The sequence below is a fragment of the Populus nigra genome, chromosome 4, assembly GCF_951802175.1.
Source record: "Populus nigra chromosome 4, ddPopNigr1.1, whole genome shotgun sequence".
Classification (NCBI taxonomy): domain Eukaryota; kingdom Viridiplantae; phylum Streptophyta; class Magnoliopsida; order Malpighiales; family Salicaceae; genus Populus; species Populus nigra.
In genome coordinates, this window is record NC_084855.1 from 2,465,895 (window position 1) to 2,487,028 (window position 21,134).

The window sequence follows — 21,134 nt, forward strand, 5'->3', positions numbered from 1 at the left end:
TATAGATTGTTACAGTGTTTCCCTGCATGGTTTTTTTTCCCTTTCAATTTTTTTATTATGATTTTTTTCAAAATTATCTTTGGCGATTTTATTTTTTTAATATTAAGCTGGTTGAGAATTTAGCTTTATAGTTTTTTTCTTAAAAACATTGTGGATTGCAACAGTTTTTCTCCATATGTTTTTTTTTTTAATTTTTTTTATGATTTTTTCATAAACCCACAAAAACACACAACAAGCCCGCGACATCACGTGGGCATGGCATTTAGTATTATCCTAAACACAGCTCCTCCAAGTTTCATGAAACTCAAATATGTATACACCACCTTATGTTATTAATTAAAGCTTTGTAATTTTCTTTTCTTCATATAGCCGTCCTTACAACATCTTGTAAATTCTTGACATGGGCTAGTATGGGTTAGGCATTGATAGTGTAATGAGCCGATCGTCGGCCCATTACCATTTAGCAAGGGGGGTGTGAATTTTTGACAAAACGGCATCAACTTTTGCACACGCTACAAACGACGGAGCATATCAAATTTACCTTTATGGTCAGACAGCTAGACGAGGTAATGCATACCAAAACCACGGTCATAAAGGTAATTACATGTAAATCTGAAATCTAAAATATAATTATTTTGTTTTTAGAATAAACTGTAAATCTGAAGTACTCATCAATATTTTTTTATTAATTTTTTGTGGTTTCTTCGCCGTTGATCTCTGCAGGCCTTTCACGAAACCCTTGTTTAATTATTTCATTTTCCTTACGGGTTCAGTCTAACTTTCATGGTATGCGTTTTTCTCTCTATTATTTATTTATTTTGATGCTGGGTTTGCTCGTGTGTGTTGTTTGATGATATATAGTGAGTAAAGAAATGTCTGTGGTTTGTTACAAGAAATTCAAATGGGAAGAAACCCATTTGTTTTTTCTCTGAAATGCTACGTGTGTTGGAAAGATTTATTGAAGTGTATGCGTTTAACATGTAATGTTTGTCATGGATGGATTGGCATAACGTAGCGATAAGTTTCTTGGCTGAAATAAACGTGGTAGTAAGTCTTGGAAATGTGAAACAATTAGAAGAAATTGAGAAATTTTGCGTGGGCGTGTTTGAACTTCTGTGTAATGTAAGAGGTGAGTAGGTTTTTGCTTTTCAGAAGATACATATAACTGGCTCGGAGGTCTTGGACTATGATGAGAAACTTACAAGATTGATGTGATTAGTTGTCCGAAATTGCATCCTGGAAGGTTCAAGTGGGGTTTGTTTATGTGGTACACGTTGTAGTTGTCTCGTTTGAATTCTTTTTTTCTTTTTATTTTTGGTTGCGCAACTTGATTTCAAGAAAGGCATCACAAAGGAAGTTATTTTAGATCAGTCTTTTGATAGAGAAGGAGAGGAGGATTTGGATTATGATTTAAATCTTCCTAATTTACTATTTTGTCAGTTTTGGATCAGAATACACGTGTAACAATCCCAGATTTCAATATCGGTTGCATTCTTACTACTTTGTAGTAATGGCTGAATCCATTAATTTGAAAATTTTCATATTTGCTTCTCTTTGGCTGATGCAGGTAAAAGTTTCTAGGCTTTTGTTGGACATGGATTGGTGGTGAAGATTGTCAAGCGATTGATGCAATCAAGCTTAATAAACTTGAAGTTTTAGTCTAACAAATTTATTTCTGTTCTCCTTTGGGGCTTAAGACTACTAATGAGGACAAAGCGCTCAAGAAGTGATCTCAGAAATGAAAATGCAGAAAAACTTTCTGTCCCGCCAGGTTTTGCATCTCTGACATCCTTTAGGTTGAAGAAGGTAGAAACTAGTGTACAAAATGGTGATTCCACACCATCTACCAGTGTGTCCAAAGGAAAGACAGTCCAGATGGATGACACGACTGACACGATTGATGTTGCAACATTAAAGAGATTTTTTCAGCATCGGCCAAGCATTCTGCATGGCCAGAAAAATCAGAACCTAGTGGAATCAAACTTTGAACAAGTTGACATGGTCATATCCTCTCTCTTTCCCCCTCTCTCTCGAGTTGTGGGCTTTGATGTCTGTTAATTTCTTACAATCTGGGGCATAATTCTCTATTGCTTGATATTAATCTAGATTGGGTAAATTTGTCATTTGTGAGAAATTTTCTTCATATAATTTGTTTTGATATTCCAAAATATGTTCAAAGGGACATCATTGCATAGTAAGCAATTTGAGCTTTCTGTAATTGGTGTGCTAAAAGATGTGTATTTGGAAAGCATTTAATCAGATTTTTTAATTTTTTTTAATATGTTTAGCTGCAAAAGCAATCTGGGATAAGCTGACATGATATTGTTGTGTTGTTTTGCTCATGGGTAACAAAGACGATACTGAATCAATACTTGGTGAATAAAGATAATGTCGGGAATTAATATTTGACATTTTAGTCTCAAATATTAATTGCTGTTGTTTTCTTTCTTCATTCATTCCCCATTACTTAGGCTTAACTATTCTGGAGCATCCAATTGTGATAATTTTAATAGATGAGGATTTGATTGATTTAGTCTGATGTGAAATTATGAGAAGTGGAAGTCATAGAAATGGCTTTCTCTTGGCCGGGGAGTGTTGTTGTATATTGTTCCGTCATGTCCTCTGTAGAAAATCAGCACGCTAAATAAGTTTGGCTCATTGGCATGCACACTTCCATCTCCTTGTGTATATTTTGACAAATTGCTCTGAAAAAATATATAAAGAGAATTAGTATGAGGATTCTTTGAAAAAAAAGGGTACTAGTTATTTAATCATCCCATAATTAAAATAGATAAATTTCTCTCTAGATAATGTTGGAAATAGCTTTCCCATGGTTGACATGCTTGCAGAACTACAAAAGAATAACTGGATTTTTTTCTTTCAACTGTTGGAGGTCAGGGTTCACAAGTCATAACTATCGCATGTTATTTAATATCTTTCACAGGATCTTCCTTCTGAAACCTCCCTTCCAAAAGGGGTTGCCTATGGATGTGCAGATTGCAGTAATTGTCTAAAGGTGGTACACTTCATCAAGTTTGTCCTCTTCCAATTATATCTTCTGTAATGCCGTGACCCATTAATGGAAGCCATGGAGCAGGTAACGGCAAGCTGGCGTCCTGAGGATGCAAGAAAAGATGTCCTTGAAGAGGTTCCTGTTTTCCACCCAACGGAAGAGGTATTTTTTGTCTAATTGCAATGAATTCTTTTGTGCATTTCACTGGTATAGCTTCTTCTTGGATGTTCCTATTGTCTTTATTCATTTTGGAGTGCTGGCTGACTGGCTGGTAAAAAAAACCTTGATTTCTGAATCAGTATAAATTATAACTGCAGGAATTCAGAGATACACTGAAGTATATTGCAAGTGTACATTCAAGAGCAGAGGGATATGGAATTTGCCGGATCATACCTCCTCCTTCGTGGAACCCACCCTGCCTTATTAAGGAAAAGAATGTCTGGGAAACTGCTCCATTTATGACGCATATTCAACGGATAGATGGGCTTCAAGATGAGCATATAAAGAGTAAAATTGTAAGCTGTAAGAGAAATAGTGTTACAATGGATAAAGATCGTGAAGTTGGTGAAGGATACAGCGTGAATTGTGATGAAGTTGGATTCTCTAACACTGATGGCTTTGCATCTGAACCTGATCCAAAATTTACTCTTGAATCTTTCAAGAAATGTGCTGATGATTTCAAAAGCCAGTATTTTCGCTCTAGTAAGGATGTGTTTGCAAATATGGATTCAGATGGGTGTTCAAAGCAATGGAAACCATCAGTGGAGAATATTGAGGGTGAGTATAGACGAATTATTGAGAATCCTACTGAAGAAATGGAGGTATGCTGGAAGAAAGCAGACACACACACACACAAACAGATATGTATATATATATATATATATATATATATGACAAGCACATTGAATCATATTTTCTGTGTTTGTTTCTGTTTGATTGGGAAGCTTTAATTATCATTCTGCTGGTTTTAGGTGCTTTATGGTAGCAACCTGGACACTGGAGTTTTTGGCAGTGGATTCCCCACCAAATCCAGTATTTCAAATACAGATGAATATCTGGAATCGGGCTGGAACCTAAATAATACACCTAGGCTTGCAGGCTCTCTTCTTTCTTTTGAAAGCAACAAAACTTGTGGTGTCTTGGTGCCTCGACTGAACATTGGAATGTGCTTCTCAACATTTTGTTGGGTAAGTTCCAATGTTTCTTTTAATGACTAGGGTCATGTTTATTCACTTTTGGTCTGCAGTGAATGATCAGATAACACCCCCCCCCCCCCAAAAAAAAAAAAAAAAAACACACACACACACAAAAAAAATGAAATTGTTTGCTTGCTTATTCTTCTGCTCATTTTTTGGAAAACAGAAAGTTGAAGAGCACCACTTGTACTCACTCTGTTACATGCACCTGGGTGACCCCAAAATATGGTATGGTGTCCCAGGTAGATATGCTGTTAAGCTTAAAGCTGCTATGAAGAAGTATCTGCCAGATGTGTTAGCAGAAGATCTTACATTGCATGATAGGGTGGTGAGTGGTGATAAAATTCTAGTTAGATTACATCATGGAAGCGAAATTTGTTTTTTAGATGCTCATTGCTTGCAATGACTGTGGAACAAGGTTCTTATCATGCAATGAGAATAAAGTTACATATCTTTCAAGTAAATTGGTATTAAGCATCATGTACTATTAGTTGATGTTTCTTTAGCTTAATTGTAATCTTACTGTAACTAATTATTTCCTGACTTGTGTCCTTTACGGTGATCTTGGTGCATATGAAAGTTGATTTGTAATGTTTTCTGTTTTTTAGTTTTTAGGTTCTTAATATCTTCTGATACATTCGCAGGCTCTGTAAATCTTTCAGATGATATTGTTTTTATCTAATACAGATTGCCAAACTATCCACTTCTGCATTGAAGTCTGAAGGTATACCTGTTTATCGTTGCATTCAGAATCCACGAGAGTTTGTTCTTGTCCTTCCAGGAGCATATTATTCAGGATTTGATAGTGGCTTTAATTGTTCTGAGGTAGTAAATGTTGCTTTACTTGAGTGGTTGCCACATGGGCAGCTTGCAGTAGAAGTCTACTCTGAACAGGGGAGGAAGACGTCAATTTCCCATGACAAGCTGTTGTTGGGTGCAGCTAAGGAAGCTGTGAGGGCACAGTGGGAAGTTTCACTCTTGAGGAAGAGCACCTTAGATAATTTAAGATGGAAAGATGCCTCTGGAAAGGATGGGATCTTAGCAAAAGCGCTCAAGGTAGGCCTTTCAATTTCTTGGTTCAGTTTTTAGTGGACTTCAGCTCCTGTTTGAATTTAATATGAATATTCCCAGAGAACACTTGTGTCATCATTATAAATTTCTTTGCACAAGGTCTAACTGTTTTCTTTTATGTTACATTCTTTTCCTATTCCTACTTTGCATTGTGCATTTACCTGTGAAACCCTTCCTAACCTAAGCTGTAGCAATGGCCTGGTCTATTTTGTTTTCTTATCGTTTTCCTTCATTCCCCTATTTCGCAGACACGAATGAAGATGGAAGACAATAGAAGGAAATATCTGTGCACCCCTTCTCAGTCAGAGAAGATGGACACCAAATTCGATGCTGTCAGCAAAAGGGAATGCAGCATATGCTTCTATGATTTACACCTTTCTGCAGTACGCTGTTCATGCTCCATGGACAGATACTCTTGTCTGAATCATGCAAAACAGCTATGTTCCTGTGCTTGGAGTGAAAAGATCTTTGTATTCCGATATGAAATCAGCAAGCTGAATATACTTATTGAAGCCTTGGAAGGGAAATTAAGCGCAGTCTACAGGTGGGCTAGAGAAGAGCTTAAACTGTCATTGTACTCGTATATCTCCAAAGATGATTCACAAGCACCCAACCATATCTGTAGCCCAGAATTTCACTCAGAAGAATCAAAAGAGAAAAAACATCAATCACAACGTGTTGCAACGCCTTATGGCAATGAGAGGAGTGCTGTTTCTAGCATAAAGGAAGAAGTGAAGGCACGAATGCTCCATCTAAGATCCTTGAATGAACAAATGGAAAAGGAGAACTCAAAAGTGTCTACATTTGTTACAGGGGAACAAAAGCCAAGGGAGAGCCCAAAAGTGTCTGCATTTGTTACAAGTGAAGCTGTGGATGATGCTTCTTTATTATTGAAATGTGAAGTTTCATCTGATAGTACAAGCTCATCTAGCTCCTCGGAGTTGGGGGAATGTGAAATTGGCATGTAGTTTTGGCGAAAATTTGTGTTCTTTCTGCTTCCATCCAATGTTCCTGCTGCTTCAGGTCCCTTTCATATTTGGAGAAGTAGTTCTTTCAAATTTGACTGAAATTTAGTCTTTCGATTAGACTTCTGACAATCTCAATACGTAAAGATGTGTTATTTTCTTTATGGGGGACCCTCAAAACCATTTTTCTTCCCAAGAGCTGGCTTCTTTTTGGATGATAGTGCAACCTCACAAGAAAAGTATCTGGATAACGCGGTGTATAGATTATGATGGTCCCAGATAATGCGTCGATGCTGTCCCCAATCCTGTATGCCGAAATATGAAATCGACTTGAAGCCAGCAGTTGGCATGACAGTAAATTAACTAGCTTGTTACAACTAAATGTTGCAGCGCAGTCAGATGCTCATTCATCCGGGCCTGAAAGCTTGGGTTCGAGCGGTCCGCGAGGTGTTCGGTGAAGCTAAACTTAGGTACCACAAAACACTTGTCGGAATAGCTGTTTCTCTAATCCACGAAGTGTGCAACATCAGGTTTAAGTAGGAGCCAAATGTCCCCTCGCAGGTCTCCAGGAGCTAGGTGACTCCCAAGGGGAGCCTCATGTTATTCACACATTCTTTTCTTATGAATTTGAGTATCTTGCTTTCATGCCAGGTTTTTTTTTTTTTTTTTTTTTTGAAGGTAGTGTTTGATTATTTTTCGGGGATAAAAATAACAGATACAATGAAAACATAAATGTCGATCAGGATATGGGTACAAAAATAAATTTAGTTTTAAAATAATTTTAAAGTGAATATATATATATATATATATATATATATATATATATATATGTATGAAGGATTTGTTTCTAAAGGTAATATTTTTTTATTTTTTATTCCTAAAATATCATTATAAAAAAAATTTAATAAAAAATTTTCTAACTAGGATATAGAAGGATAAAAATTATTAATATAATTTTAAAACTCAACTTAAGGGTCGATTCAGGATAAAATCTGGGTCATTGGTCAAGGCTTTAGTTACGGGTTGGGTTGATCTAAGTCAACGTAAGAATAAAAATGGTTATTACCATAGTTTTAAAACTCAATTTGGGGGTCAACTAGAAATAAGGTTTAGATCACGAGTGAGGTTGATCGTTGACCCGAATCAATATAAGAACAAAAATGATTATTATTATAGTTTTAAAATCTGACTCAATGATCGACTCAGAGTAAGGCCCAAGTTACGTGTCAGGTTGGTAATTATGAGTCAATCCAAGTTAACATAAAACAAAAATGAGACATGAGTCACGGACTAGGAGGGTCAATCCAAGTTGACCTAAGTCAATGTAACGATAAAAATTATTATTATTATAATTTTAAAATCAAACTCGAAGATTGGCTAGAACAATGTTCATATCACGGGTCGAGAGGATCAACACAATTTAACACAAATTGACTCAAGTCAACATATGAATAAAAATAATTATTATTATAGTTTTAAAATCCAACTCGAGAGTTGACCCGAGACAAGATTCAAGTCACGAGTCGAGAAAGTCAACTTGGCTGACCCAAGAATTTCTTAAAAAATAATCAAAGCAACCTTTTTTTTTCAAAAAAAATCAATGAGTTTTTTACACGTTTTTTCATGAATTGACCTAAATTTTTAATCGAATCAAGTCGAGTCAATCTTTCCTTTATTTTATTTTACAATCTAGACCAAAACCCATATCAAAAAGTCAATTTTAGAGTTATTGTAAGATTATTAATTTCAACAATTAATACACACACACATAAAGTCAAATAATTTTTTAAATATTTAATTTTGTATTATTTACCATAGTCAAACAAGATACAAAAACAATTATTTTATCTTATATTTCATTACCAAAAACAATATTGTCCCCATTTTTTTTGTCTTATTTTTTTTTATTAACATGGATGTCCAGATCAGTTTACGCTCACATCGACTAATCCCACAGGCCCTGAAGTTAACGATCATGTAAGCCTCCAATGGCCTTGAGACTTGTAAGACTCGAACTGGTAACCTATATGAAGCAAATCTAAAATCTGACCAGTTAAGCTACACCCCTCAGGATTATCTTCTTTGTCTGCGCAATGGGTGTTCCCCCGTTTCTTTAAAACAATAACCAAACACTACCTAAAATATCCCAAGATAGAATATCCAATACCTCTACATCTACAGAACATATAGGATCCAATAATTCTTTGAAACAATGATAAGATAAGAATACAAGAGAACCCTGCCCGGTGGTGTTCCAGTTTTTTAATATTATAAAGAATCACAAATTAAAAAAATAAATAAAACCTACGAGGCATTAAAAAATAAAATCCCAAATTTTATCAAAGCCCAGCTGAAACTAATCCATGGAGGGTAACGATACCAATCAGGATATTATCATCCTTAATAACAGGCAAAAATTGTACAGGGGATGGTGGTGATTCCATCTTCTTCATGGCTTCCACTGCCATTGCATCAGGACCAATTGTTCTTGGGTTCCTGAAACAACACAAGACAAAAAGCACTGAGAAACATGCAATTTTGCCACAAACTCAAATCAATCCCAATCCATGATTTGCAACATTAAGCAAAAAGACTGATAAACAAGAAACTCTCCATTATAGAAACGATTGACATCACATACAAGCTACAAAAACAGAGTAACGTCCAGCTAAAACGATCGCTCACAATTACTTCGAGAACACCAAATGCATTGTTTTCTTTCACATTACCTGTTGCACATTTCTCCCACTGTAAGCTTAAAGATGGCTTCCCCACTAGCCTTGAGAGTACGCCGTAGATCACCATCTGTAAACGTTCCGATCAGGTGATGCCCATCATCTATAACAAGCAGGCACCCACATCCTTTACTCGTCAGCTCAACTAACTGATCCATTATCAAATCTCCTTCCTTACAGATTGGTAGCTCATTTTGCTTCTTCATCACATCCTTTACCTGAAGCATTTTAAGTCGAATCCAAGCAACAAAAATTTTCAAAATCAATCTCGATAGATGGCAGCAACAAATAACTGAAATAGCATTATCAATAATATCACCGCAGTAGATCGCGGCAGCAATTAAGTAAAACAACTTCATTTATGCACATTCTAATTCTAATCTAACTCGATGCCCAATTCAAATAGCCAAAAAAACATTAAAAAGAAAATCATAAAAGCAATTGAATATCAATTAATATTAAAAAAAAAGGAGAAAGAAAGACCTTGAAAATCAAGCTCTTGCCGATCCTTCCAGCAGGATGATTAGCCGCATACTCTTCCTTACTCAAATTCCTGGCTCCCATCAACGCAATCGCGACGGTATCCCCAAAAACCATCTGGATCGCAGTGGAGGTCACAGGAGCCAAATCAAACGGACACAATTCCCTCTCCAAAGGCAAACGCACATTCAAATCGCAAACCGCCGTGAGAGCATTGCCTTCAACGGACGTCACCGACACCAGATACGCACCTTTCGCCTTGGCGCACGGAACCAGACGGAGCAACTCCTCAGTGTTCCCGGATTTGCTGAATAGGACGAGGATGTCGGAGGCGGAGAGGGCGCCGATGTCGCCATGGAGGGCGTCGAGAGGGGAGAGAAAGCCGGCGCGAATGCCAAGGGAGATTAGGGTTTGGGAGATTTTATTGGCGACGAAACCGGATTTGCCGACGCCAGAGAAGAAAATAGTGCCGTTACAGTGGAGGAGTGTTTGGGTGAAGGTTAATGTTTGAGAGAGATCGAGGTTTTGGAAGAAATAGTTGAGGTGGTTTTGTTGGGATTTGAAGAGGTTGAGAAGGGTGGTTTGGTCAATTTGTTGGGATTTGGCATTCGGTGAGGGAAGGTCCATAGATGGTGGGAGTGAGCCCATTGTTTGGCTCTGGTTCGATCGAGAGAGAGAGAGAGAGAGAGAGAGTTTGGAAATAATTGGCTTTCTTGGAGTTGGGGAGGGATTTGCAGAGGCGGGTGTGTGAAATATTTTTATTGCCGTTATTCTTTTACGCGGCAAGAGGAGATGATTTGGACGCCGGTGTCGGTAGAGCGATCATGGGTAGGCATTTTTGTTATTTATTTATTTTATTTTATTTTATTATTTATTTATTTATTTATTTTAAGGGGGGCGGGGGAGTGACAATGTGCGTGGATTTTTGTTCGTTTTAATAATAATTATTAGACATTCGAAGGTGTTTCAAAACCCGGGTCTTGTATTAAACGAATTATGTGTTGTTTCGCATTCCAGTTTAACTGTAATTTTTATAAATTTTGAATATTTTTTAGTTCTAAAATTTTTTATATTTTTTTTATTGTTTTGATGAGTTGATGTATTTAAAAAAATTTGATTCGATATATATTTAGATAAAAAATAATTAAAAAAATCCCTATTTCAATAGACACTTAATTCATTTAATTGCTCAAACTTTTTTAATAGAATGAATTTAAAATGATATATATATATATATATATTTCTTTGAAATTTACTAATTTAGCCTTAGCCGAATTTTGAGTCTACAAGTAAATCACAAGCTGGATCTTATAACTATTTTGATTGATTGATTGCTTTATAAAAAATGATGAATATAAAATAATAATTTTGTTGTTGTTATATTTTTTTAATATAAAAATCATTGATATGACAAGAGCGATTGAGTGGTTTGTACGAGAAAGTGATGATAAGTTACTTAAAAGAGTTTTTATTTTCTTGAGTGAAGATTCATGAAAGGCAAAAAGGTTTTAAATTTGAGGAATTTATGTGGTAATATTGGCCGCATTTATTAGGAGTGTTTAGAAATATAATTACAAATAATATTAAAAAATAAAAATAGTATAAAAATACTAAATTAATTAATTTTAAATAAAACAATACGAAACTTTATAAAACACCGTAAAAACAAATGCATAATATAGTGAAAGGGAGAGTCTTGCCTCTCGGCTCTTTGCCTGCCATGTTCATGACATGCCATGCTGCAGTATTGCTCGTAAACAACGTACAGAATCTCTTTTTATAGAAGAAAAATAAAATAAAATCAAGAGGGGAGGTCTCAAAATCCCTTAAGAAATACATATGTCAATACTGGTTGAGTTACAATTCAGAATTTATGTGCATCAACGACCAGGATGAGAGTTTGTGTGAAAAATATTTTACTTTAGGAAAGCTGTTGAAATATAAATTAATTAGATTATTTGGAAAAAAACAACCAAAATATGTACCTGTTTTTTAAGAATAAAATAAAATAAATGCAATGGCAAAAATTTGTGTTTTAAGATATATTTTTATTGAATCAAAATTTTAATTTTTTATTGAAGGTGACTAAAATATATATATAAACAAAACTTGAATTATTAAATATACCAAATTTTATATTAAGATATATTTTTATTGAATCAAAATTTTAAAATAAATTTGAGTTTTATATATAATTACTATGGATGGATTATAGACAAGGAAGATCCTATTTTTTATTGCTGCGTGGTCGTGTTTTTTTTTTTAATATTTATTCTGTTTTAATTTATTTTAATTTTTGAATTGTTTTAATGTATCAATATTAAAAATTAATTCTATTATAATATAACAACAATAATTTATCTCAGGGCAGGGCGTGTGGAGGCCTGACACAGGTAAGCCGTGGACCAAACCCTAGATTGAGCACAGAGATCCGTAACATGTATTGGGCTTTTGAGCATGTTTCCATGTATGAAAGCTTTTAGCATTTTACTTTGATGGGCTCCTATTCCTATTTATTTGCATCTATGTCGAATTTGCTACATTTTCCCTGAATCAGTGGTAGGGTTTGATGCGAAAAATACCCAGTTCAGAAATATTTGCTATTGGATAAAGTGACACCAATTGCTAGGCTAAAAATTCTGCACTGGGTCTTTGAAAAAATTGTTTTATTTAATTTAATCCAACAATTAGCTAGTTTTTCTAAGGTTCCGTCTTTAAGAAAACTAAATTATCACATGAAAGTCTCAATCATCAATCTTTTTTAATAAAAAATGGGTTTGAGTAATAGTAGTTGAAGAAGAAATTATCCAAATACATCAAAATTAAGTTTTACTATATCAATCTAAATTCATCAAAAACCTTTTTTTAATTAGAAGTAGATTATTCTGGACCGTCAACATAATTAAAAACTTATAAAACATAATTTATGCCCTGTGGCCGGTGACCATCAACATTAATGGATAAAAAAAAGTTAAATTAAAAACTATATAAAAAATATACCTCTTAATCCTGTCTACTTTACCAATTAACTCAACCGTCTGGGTAGCGAGAAAAACATGAAAGACCTAATTACATCCACATTAAACTCAATTCATTTCAAAATCATAAAAACCCCACAATTCGTCCTTCAATCCAACCCGACAAAACTGGTTATGGTAGCTGAAATAATGAAGCTTTTAGTGCTGGTGGTAATGATATGTGTAAGTGGAAGCGTGGTAATCATGGCGTGGTGGAGGATGATGAAACGGTGAAGGTTATTGCTGATGTCTTATGATGTGGTGGAGGTTATCGGCGGTGGTGAGTGATTTTGTTGATTGAGGAGAAAAAGAAATGGAGGGGGGTTTTGCAATTTGGTCGGGAGGGAGGATAATACAATTACAGTGTAATTATTACGCAGGTGATTAGCACTTGTTTTTTTTTATGTAATAATTAGATGGAAATTTAGAATGATTTAACAATAAATTAAATTAAACCAAGTGATTTAGTTATAAAACACTAAAACGGAATTTTTAGTCCATACTATAATGGCACTCCAATCAATATTTAGAGAATTCCGTATACTTTAGCTTAATAAAAATATGTGCTTGTTTGACACCGTGGTAATTTTGTTTTTAAAAATAATTTTTAAATTATTTTTTACTTAAAAAAATATTAATATAAAAATATTATTTTAGTAAATCTTTAATTAAAAAAATTATGCATCACCTTATAAAACAGATAAATACACAACTTTTTCACCGTTTTACAAATGATTTGGTTTCAGCATAGTTGTACAGACATTTTTAAATGTTTCTACTCCTAGTAACGTCTATATTGCCTTTTTGCTTGTTAAACCCCCTCAATCGAGATTTAAAACTTGATTCCATCTAGTTATTAGTTAAACTAAACCACACATTAATCTAGTAAAATTTAACTAATTTGATACCAAGTCTATATAAAAAGATTTTTCTTTGAAGAAAATAATCATTTCAATAAATACTATTCACCTAGTAGCTTGAAACTTAACCCAATAATAAGTGATACAAACTCTTTATCTGATCAATTAATGCTCCACTTGTATCTAACAACTATATTCTTCTACCTAGGAGATTTTTTAAATGTAAACCATCACTTTGTCACGCCTTTAAAACATAATATTTATTAGATATTGTTATTTTTAAATATGATAAGATAATTGTTGTATTTTAGAATAGTAATATCTATGTCACGCTTCTAAAACATAATATTTATTGAATATTGTTATTTTTAAACATGATAAGATAATTGTAGCATTTTAGAATAACAATATCTAAACATCATGTGCTTTTAAAGTACGACAACTACCAACCAACTAGTTGTTTTACATAGAAACTATAATTTTATATTTTTTTTCTTTTAAATATATTTTACGAGTAAAAATATGTATTTTTGTCTAACTTGTAGATTAAAAAACAGAATTCAATTAAAATATTAAAAGGTTATTGTTCATACAGTAGTTCTCACGAGTGATTCTGAACAATCAAATGGGGGTTTGTCATAACTAAATAAGAATCTGCCCTTAATAGATTACGTGAATGGCCTTGCAGTTGCATTTATGAACTAGTGAGACAGGTATAGATTCTAAAGGAGGTCCGGTGGAGCTAGACCTGAATGATGGCTCAAAAAAACCATAACTTTTTATTAGACTGTTGGACTTTGCTTAAATTTTTAAAGGAGTTTTTGATATCGTTTTTTTTATAATAGCTAATCCAACCGTCGAAGTAATAAAATAACTTGTTTTAGATTTATATGATCAACCTAGATTAACCAACTTCAACGAGGTTTGATAACTTTGAGAACTAAGATGGTATTTGAAATTGTATTAATAATTACTTTTCAAACTATTTTTTATTTAAAAATAATTTAAAATAATATTTTTTTATCTTTAAATTCAGCACATCAAAATAATCTAAAAAAATAATTAAAAACAAAAAAAACTTTAAAAACATCTTCTTTTTTCCGGAAAAAGCAAAGATGTTCTAATTCGAAGCAAATCAGCAACAATCAACCGAGGATTTATTTTTTTTCATGTTACACCGTGGCATCAACTTTACCGTGGGACCCTGTCAGAATCTGCATTCTTAATACACAAGTGGAAAGACGTGTCGCTCCAACTAGGAGTTCAAAAAAAGAATTCTTAGCCCAGAATAAAAAAACACCGAATATCATTTCTCAAATAAAAAAATTAGCCCACATGATCCAAGCCGAGGAGTGTCCGTACATAAAAGTATAATCAAACGGCTGAAAGCGGGATCGTATGGGACCCTTCACGCTTCCCAAGACATATGGGGACCCACTTTTATACAATAGTTAGTGGCCGTGATTTAGAAGCGACAGCGATCATTTACGGTTCAACGTTATCGAGGTAAGGTGGGTCCCAGCTCGGATGCTATGATACGTGGCAAAATGCATGTATTTGGCCTTCAGTTGGATAGAGGTATATAGTCAATCGAACAAAGCGATAACTGTAGCCGACATGGCCGACAGGTGCGCACGTGGATTGTACACTGTTGTTAGGCCCCACTACTTTCTTTATGAGTGTCAAATCGAACGTCTAATCTGATGACCGAAGAACGCGCGATTCTCGTACCAGTGCTATTGATTTCAGTGGATCTCTCTCCCATAGGCTATCGCAGAAACCATAGCTCATTAGCTCCCAAACTTTCAATTCTTCGTTTTGCCAATCCTTTAGCATGATTTCACTTGCTATAATATTATTTTTTATAAAAAATTTTAAAAATTATTAAAATTAACCCCATCAAATTTAACATGGATTTGATTAAATCAATCAGCAATTTAAAATAAAATATAAGCTCGTGTCGAGCTTTAAATTAATGAGTTATTGGATTGGCTTCCAAAACAATACAAGATTTGATAACTATGCTATCTTTACCTTAATACTCGACCGAATAATCAATCAAACCACAATTAGTGTAAGAAAACAACTTCCTGCGTGCGTGTATCTAAATTATAAATGTTTATTTTTTAAGAAAGATATTATTTTCTTATAAATAAAGAAAATTATTCAAAAAATTTAAAAAAAAAATCTGTTAAAAACTATTTAAAATCTCAAGAATAATAAAGAAATAACATGAAATTATACTTATTGATTTTATTCAATCCCTCCATAGTAAGATTGAGAATAGATGATTTCAAATTAAGAAAGAAACTGAAATATTGTTTGAAATACTACAAATTTAAGACATGTTTTTATAATAGAAACCAATTTAGTTATTCTAGATCCAAAAATTAATTTAAACATTTATCATAAGAAAAAAACCTCTTTAAATATTGAACTACTCCAGCAAACGACTGCGATGTGGGTTCTTGTTTTTTTTTTTTTTTTGGATATGGATTCTTTGGGGATTGGAATATTGAGGGGCTTTTATAGATACCATCTGGGTTATCCTGCAAGGGTTTCAAACAATTCCAGCAAAAGAACATGCTAGTAGAAGGTTGTATCTGGCTAAGGATTTTTTTTTTTGACTTTTTTTTTCATTGCTATGAGATATGACTGGCAATGTTGAAAATAGATAAGATTAAGATATGATAAATCTAAATTTAACATGTTAAAAAACTCTAAGAAACTATCAATCTCATTTTTTTTCAATTCAGTCATGAAATAAACCTAACTCTTTCGGGTTTAGTCTAAGAAAACAGCTCAGTGATCTCATGGGCACTTCATTTAATTTGAATTATATCATTTTTATATCCTTAAATGTATAAAAGTTCTTTAAGTATCCATCATATTTTTATTAATATTAATGTTGTATAAAAGATAGTGTGTAAAAGTTATTCAATGACTCATTATATTTTAATTAATATTAATACATATATCAGTGATATTTTTTCATATTAATACATATGTCAGAGATATTTTTCAACAACATTAATACATGTATCAGAGATATTTTTTCTCATTAAAATTATCAAGAAAATATTATGTTTTAACCCCTCATTTCCATAAAGAGACTCATGAGCCATAAATAGTCATAAATTCTTCAATCGAGAAAAAAATATTTAAAATTTTCATTTTTTATTGTATATTTATTTTCAGAGTATCTCTATGTAATATTATTATATTTTCTTTATAAAAATCACTAATTTAATAATTAGAGAATCCTTAAATTTACCAATAAAGACTTTTTAGAGGTATCGGATACCTGCCTCCAACAACTTTAATTAAAAAAATGGATTGAGTTGTCAGAACTAAAAAATTAACTTACTATCTAAAATATAAATCTTTTACCTCTAATTACTTAGATTTTTTGAAAAATCATCAGGATATCAGGATGAGATAGGTAAAGGGATAGAAAACTCAGGTACGCTGGTGGTGTGCTTTAGTTGGCAACAGCGAATATCACTTTTGGTGGAATGGCTGAAGAAGAACATAACTTATATTTTGTTTATAGGTTCCATTTCTTCATGGTTAAAGTCTTAAAGATGTCCAATCCTTTGAACTACTGGTTAATAAAATGTCATTTGTTTTGATTCACTGTTAAGTTTATGGTTGACATGAAATTTTCAAATTAATTTAAGTTATTTTTTATTTAAATCAAAAGTTTATGATAAAACCGAGTCGGATTTGTATGTGATTGAAAACTAAATTTAATAACTTTTAACCAATGAACTCCTATTTATATTATATATATTCTTAAAAAAAAACTGATTCTAGTCATTTTTATCAAATATACTTATATTATAAAGTCAAAAATCATTTTTCATAAGAACTTTAAATCTAATCAGAGCCCCATTCAATTAAACTTGCTTTACTAAATCAAATCAAACAATCTGTTTAAGGGCTATTAATGCAAGATTTAATTTATGGATTAATGCAATTTTAATCAATAATAATCAACCCAATCAAATGAAAGAGACGATGACGTACGTAGTTGTTATTTTTAGTTTTTTATTTGTTATTTAATTTTGTGTCGATGCTGGTGTTTAATCTCTTGAGATCTTGATGACACGTCGAACTGAGCAAGTTACAACTTCACTAAGATTTATTATTTTATTTTTAATTTAATACATTTGTATTACTTGTTAAGTATTTTAATAATTTTTAAGAATATAGTACTGTAATTTCTTTTGTGCCATTGTTACAAACCGTACACAAATCGCATAAATATTATTTTGTCAAATTATTTTTTTAAAATGTATTTTACTTGAAAATATATTAAAATAATATATATTTTTTAAATAATTTTTGATATCAACATATTAAAATAATTTAAAAATAAAAAAAATTAATTTAAAAATTAATTTTAAAAAAATATTTTTAAAATATAAAAAAAATCATGATGGGATTCTTTAACTCGTTTTGCCGCCGCAACGCCCGAAAAGAAAAGGGCTTTCTGTTGGAAGAGATTAGAATTACAGGAGTAGAGTAGTTTTTAACTGTGAAGAACGTGGAGGAGGCAGCGCTTAGTCCTTCTAAGGCATCTTTTGTCTTAAATCATACAATTATTGGGAAGGTAAATATTGGACAGACTTTTGCTGCCAAATTTGGATGTTATTGCCCGATTGATACTCTTCCACTGGTACAGCTTTCTGTTCTAAGATAAAAATTATTTTTAAAATATTTTTTATTTTTTTAAATTTATTTTGAACTTCAACCCGATTCAAAAATATAAAAAAATAATCTAAAATTAAAAAAACTAAATTTTTTCAGAAATACAATTCAACCGCTCTTTCGAACAATGGATTTCTAATAAATGTTGTGAATTTTATTTTCCTGAGATTTTGACGTCTGCGTTTGGTTAAATTATATCGTTATTTCAAGTGTACTAATAGGCCGCCATGGATTGGTAATTTTAAAAAAAATTATCGGTGTCAAGAGTAAAAGCATGACGAGAAGCGGGTGACTATACCGAAAACAATTGATTTCCCGAGAAAACTTCATCCGACGAGCAGGATCCACTACTTGTTTGTAGCGATCCCACGCCCGGTGAAATTTCTAGAGTAGATTCGGAATTATGCATAGATTTGATCATACTTGACGAACTTGGTTCAACCCAACGAGCTGATTCGAAAATCTAGCAATCCAGAGTGTGAATCAAGCTGAACTTATAATTAAACCAGATAAACAGTCTGATTCGATCCGTTCCAGTCCACTCTACCACAATCTGGTTAATCTAGTTTTAGTCCTCTGTTTGAGAGCAAGAAAACCAAAAGAGAAACTATTTTTTAGACTTCTAGCGTACATAACATGCATATACAATATCATCCTCTCTGTTTATATTACTATTTATATAATTGGGGTTTTATATAATATTAAAAGTGTAATATTCCTTTACACACGATCGAAGCTATAAACTATAAAAGGTAACATAATTTTCTATATCCGTGGTCTAAGATTTAACAAAGTATCTTTTACAATAAGATCTAATTTAATGGAGGACTAGCAAGTATGGTTCGGTCCGTTCCATGAATTTCCTTAAATTAGACTTGGTAGATCCTGTTTGAGCTAATTTTTTTAATTTTACTTTTTATTTTGGATTTTTTATTACTTTCCTATCTGTTTTAGGATTATGATTTTATCATATGATGATGCTATATTTTATATATATATATTTAAAAGAATTGTAAGTCTTTTAAAAATGCAGACTTCGTTATACTTTATTTAAAAGAATAAAAGTATAAATTTAGGATTCGTGTTTGTAATTCTTTTCGCACATCAAATTCTATCTTTTATGTGCTTGTTGTTACTATTCTTTGTATTTTCACCTGCATCATACCCTTACATACTTGATTTAACTTGTAGAATGAAGAGTGTGAGCCTAGTTCGAGAAGAGGAGCAACTTGTAGTAACCAATTGAGGCCGGAAAAGCATTCGAACTAAGCTCAAAAGATATTATTTTTGCTATTTTAATTTTTTTTAGTTAATTTGAGATTTTAATTATTTTTTCTTCTTAACATTGAATTCTTTTTGTTAGCACGGTTTATACCTTACATAAAAAGCTTACGTGTTATTTGTTTTTAAGGAGATGATAGGATTGTAATTAGTCTGGTGCTTGATTGTTTGTCGAAGACTCTTGCAAATTAGCTTGTGAATAGAGAGAGAGATGCATGAAATGAAAAGCCTCTGAAGGGTATTTTCGCCAATTGACACAAAACCTGGGCACGGTGTGCATTGGAGCAAGGTCACGGGATCAACGAATTAAAATTAATATACTTGTATATTAAAAGAAAAAAAAAAAAGAAAACAGTGTAGCAACAGAAAACGTGTGATTAATGCTTCTTTGTTTAGACAATCTGCGCAGGCAGGCGCTAGCAGCTCTGCTAATTGTTTCGTCATCAGGCGCCAATAATGCTGCCTAATAAGAACCACATCATGATGCATTTTGTCAACCGATGCCTTGACTAGACACTCTTTCCCAGAGTTTTAGAACAAGGGCCTCGATAATACTCGTCTTATCTCTATCTCTGGCTCATAAACACTCAACAACACCCAGCCTGTCTGTGCTTATTCTAAATGAAAGGGACGATTTGATGCTGAAGAGTACCCTAATTAATTCAGTGCCTCCATGGCAGCACTGATTTTGAGAATTTTTTAATTTATTTAACATAATGTGTTGTTTGTTTTTTTAGCTGGGGGTGTTTGACATGATTATAAAGTTTATTTTTTGAAGTGTTTTTTATTTGGAAATATATAAAAATATATTTTTTTATTTTTAAATTTTTTTTTAACATCAATACATTAAAATGATTCAAAAACATTAAAAAAAATAATCTAAAACAAACTTTTTTTGAAAAACCCAGTTTAAACACAGGCCAAACATCCCCTGAAGCTAAATAAATTCCATGAGTTTGTTTTTCTAGAAAAAAAAACCTCATTCAATTGATTATTTATTCTACCAAGAACAAAATAGAGGAATCAATCAATCATTATGATAACTTTACCACTGTAGTTTAAAAAGGAAAGTTTTTTAAAAAATATAAATTATAATTTTTTTTCGTAACCAAAGTTTTTTTTTCTTAATAAAACTCATAAAAAATTAGAATGTATGTTGAATGTTATCCTTGTCCTAATAAAACCCTTGTTCTATAACCTCTGTCTATGATTTAGATTTTTTGAATATTATCCTTGGCGTTTCAAAAATAGCTGAAGGTAATTAACAGCAGAACTGCCTTTTCAAAATCTTTATCGTCTCTGGATTTGTGAGTGTATTTGTAGAATTGCACATGCTAATTCGAGGTCTTGGATTTTTTAAAAAGAGTTTGAGGATATCCGGGTAAAAATAAAGACCGAAGAGAAAAAACTTTGAGAAATATAAAATAATAGAAAATGTTGGAGAAAATTAACACTCCTCCGACTGCAAGTCAGTAATCAATCAAAACGATATATATATATATAAAGTTAAAGTTGGGGGATGAAAGTGGAAAGTTGTTGAAACTTTGGGGGGCAAAATAATGATTTACCCATTTGCAGAATTCTAGCTAGTGCTAAAGCAAGCCATCACTATTTTAGGGTGCTGATTTCAGCACAGAACCGAGTAATGTTTGGTAATGACTAGATTATCAGTCATGCAGAAAGATTCTTTGCTCTGTTTTTTAACATCAAAGCATAAAATCCCACATAGGCTTGTGTATAATATAGGAAGTGGAGGGCAAATATTTAGTTGTGTTTAGTGCAGGTTACTTTATACTATAGTTT

At 32.7% G+C, this 21,134-nt stretch overlaps 2 protein-coding genes across 4 annotated transcripts; one reads left to right on the plus strand and one right to left on the minus strand.

Moving 5' to 3' along the window:
- The first annotated feature begins 508 nt into the window (after window positions 1–508).
- On the plus strand, window positions 509–6,895 carry LOC133692092 (putative lysine-specific demethylase JMJ16). 3 transcript variants are annotated; one of them, XM_062112778.1, is made up of 10 exons: window positions 509–596; window positions 724–786; window positions 1,568–2,001; window positions 2,945–3,016; window positions 3,098–3,175; window positions 3,331–3,834; window positions 3,985–4,200; window positions 4,376–4,537; window positions 4,897–5,265; window positions 5,529–6,895. In XM_062112778.1, exons 3-10 carry the CDS (start codon window positions 1,705–1,707, stop codon window positions 6,246–6,248), a joined length of 2,418 nt encoding a protein of 805 aa, XP_061968762.1. In that variant the 5' UTR covers window positions 509–596; window positions 724–786; window positions 1,568–1,704; the 3' UTR covers window positions 6,249–6,895. The 3 variants fall into 3 exon arrangements, with proteins under 3 accessions (XP_061968762.1, XP_061968763.1, XP_061968761.1); XM_062112779.1 differs by lacking the exon at window positions 509–596 and having other exon boundaries at window positions 657–786; window positions 4,897–4,933; window positions 5,039–5,265; XM_062112777.1 differs by lacking the exon at window positions 509–596 and having other exon boundaries at window positions 657–786.
- Window positions 6,896–8,387: 1,492 nt separating this feature from the next.
- On the minus strand, window positions 8,388–10,279 carry LOC133691206 (probable arabinose 5-phosphate isomerase). Its single transcript, XM_062111611.1, has 3 exons — window positions 9,464–10,279; window positions 8,975–9,198; window positions 8,388–8,741 (listed from the first exon to the last, which is right to left on the minus strand). The coding sequence occupies exons 1-3, from the start codon at window positions 10,106–10,108 to the stop codon at window positions 8,585–8,587; spliced, it is 1,026 nt and encodes a 341-aa protein (XP_061967595.1). The 5' UTR covers window positions 10,109–10,279; the 3' UTR covers window positions 8,388–8,584.
- Between the last annotated feature and the right edge of the window lie 10,855 nt (window positions 10,280–21,134).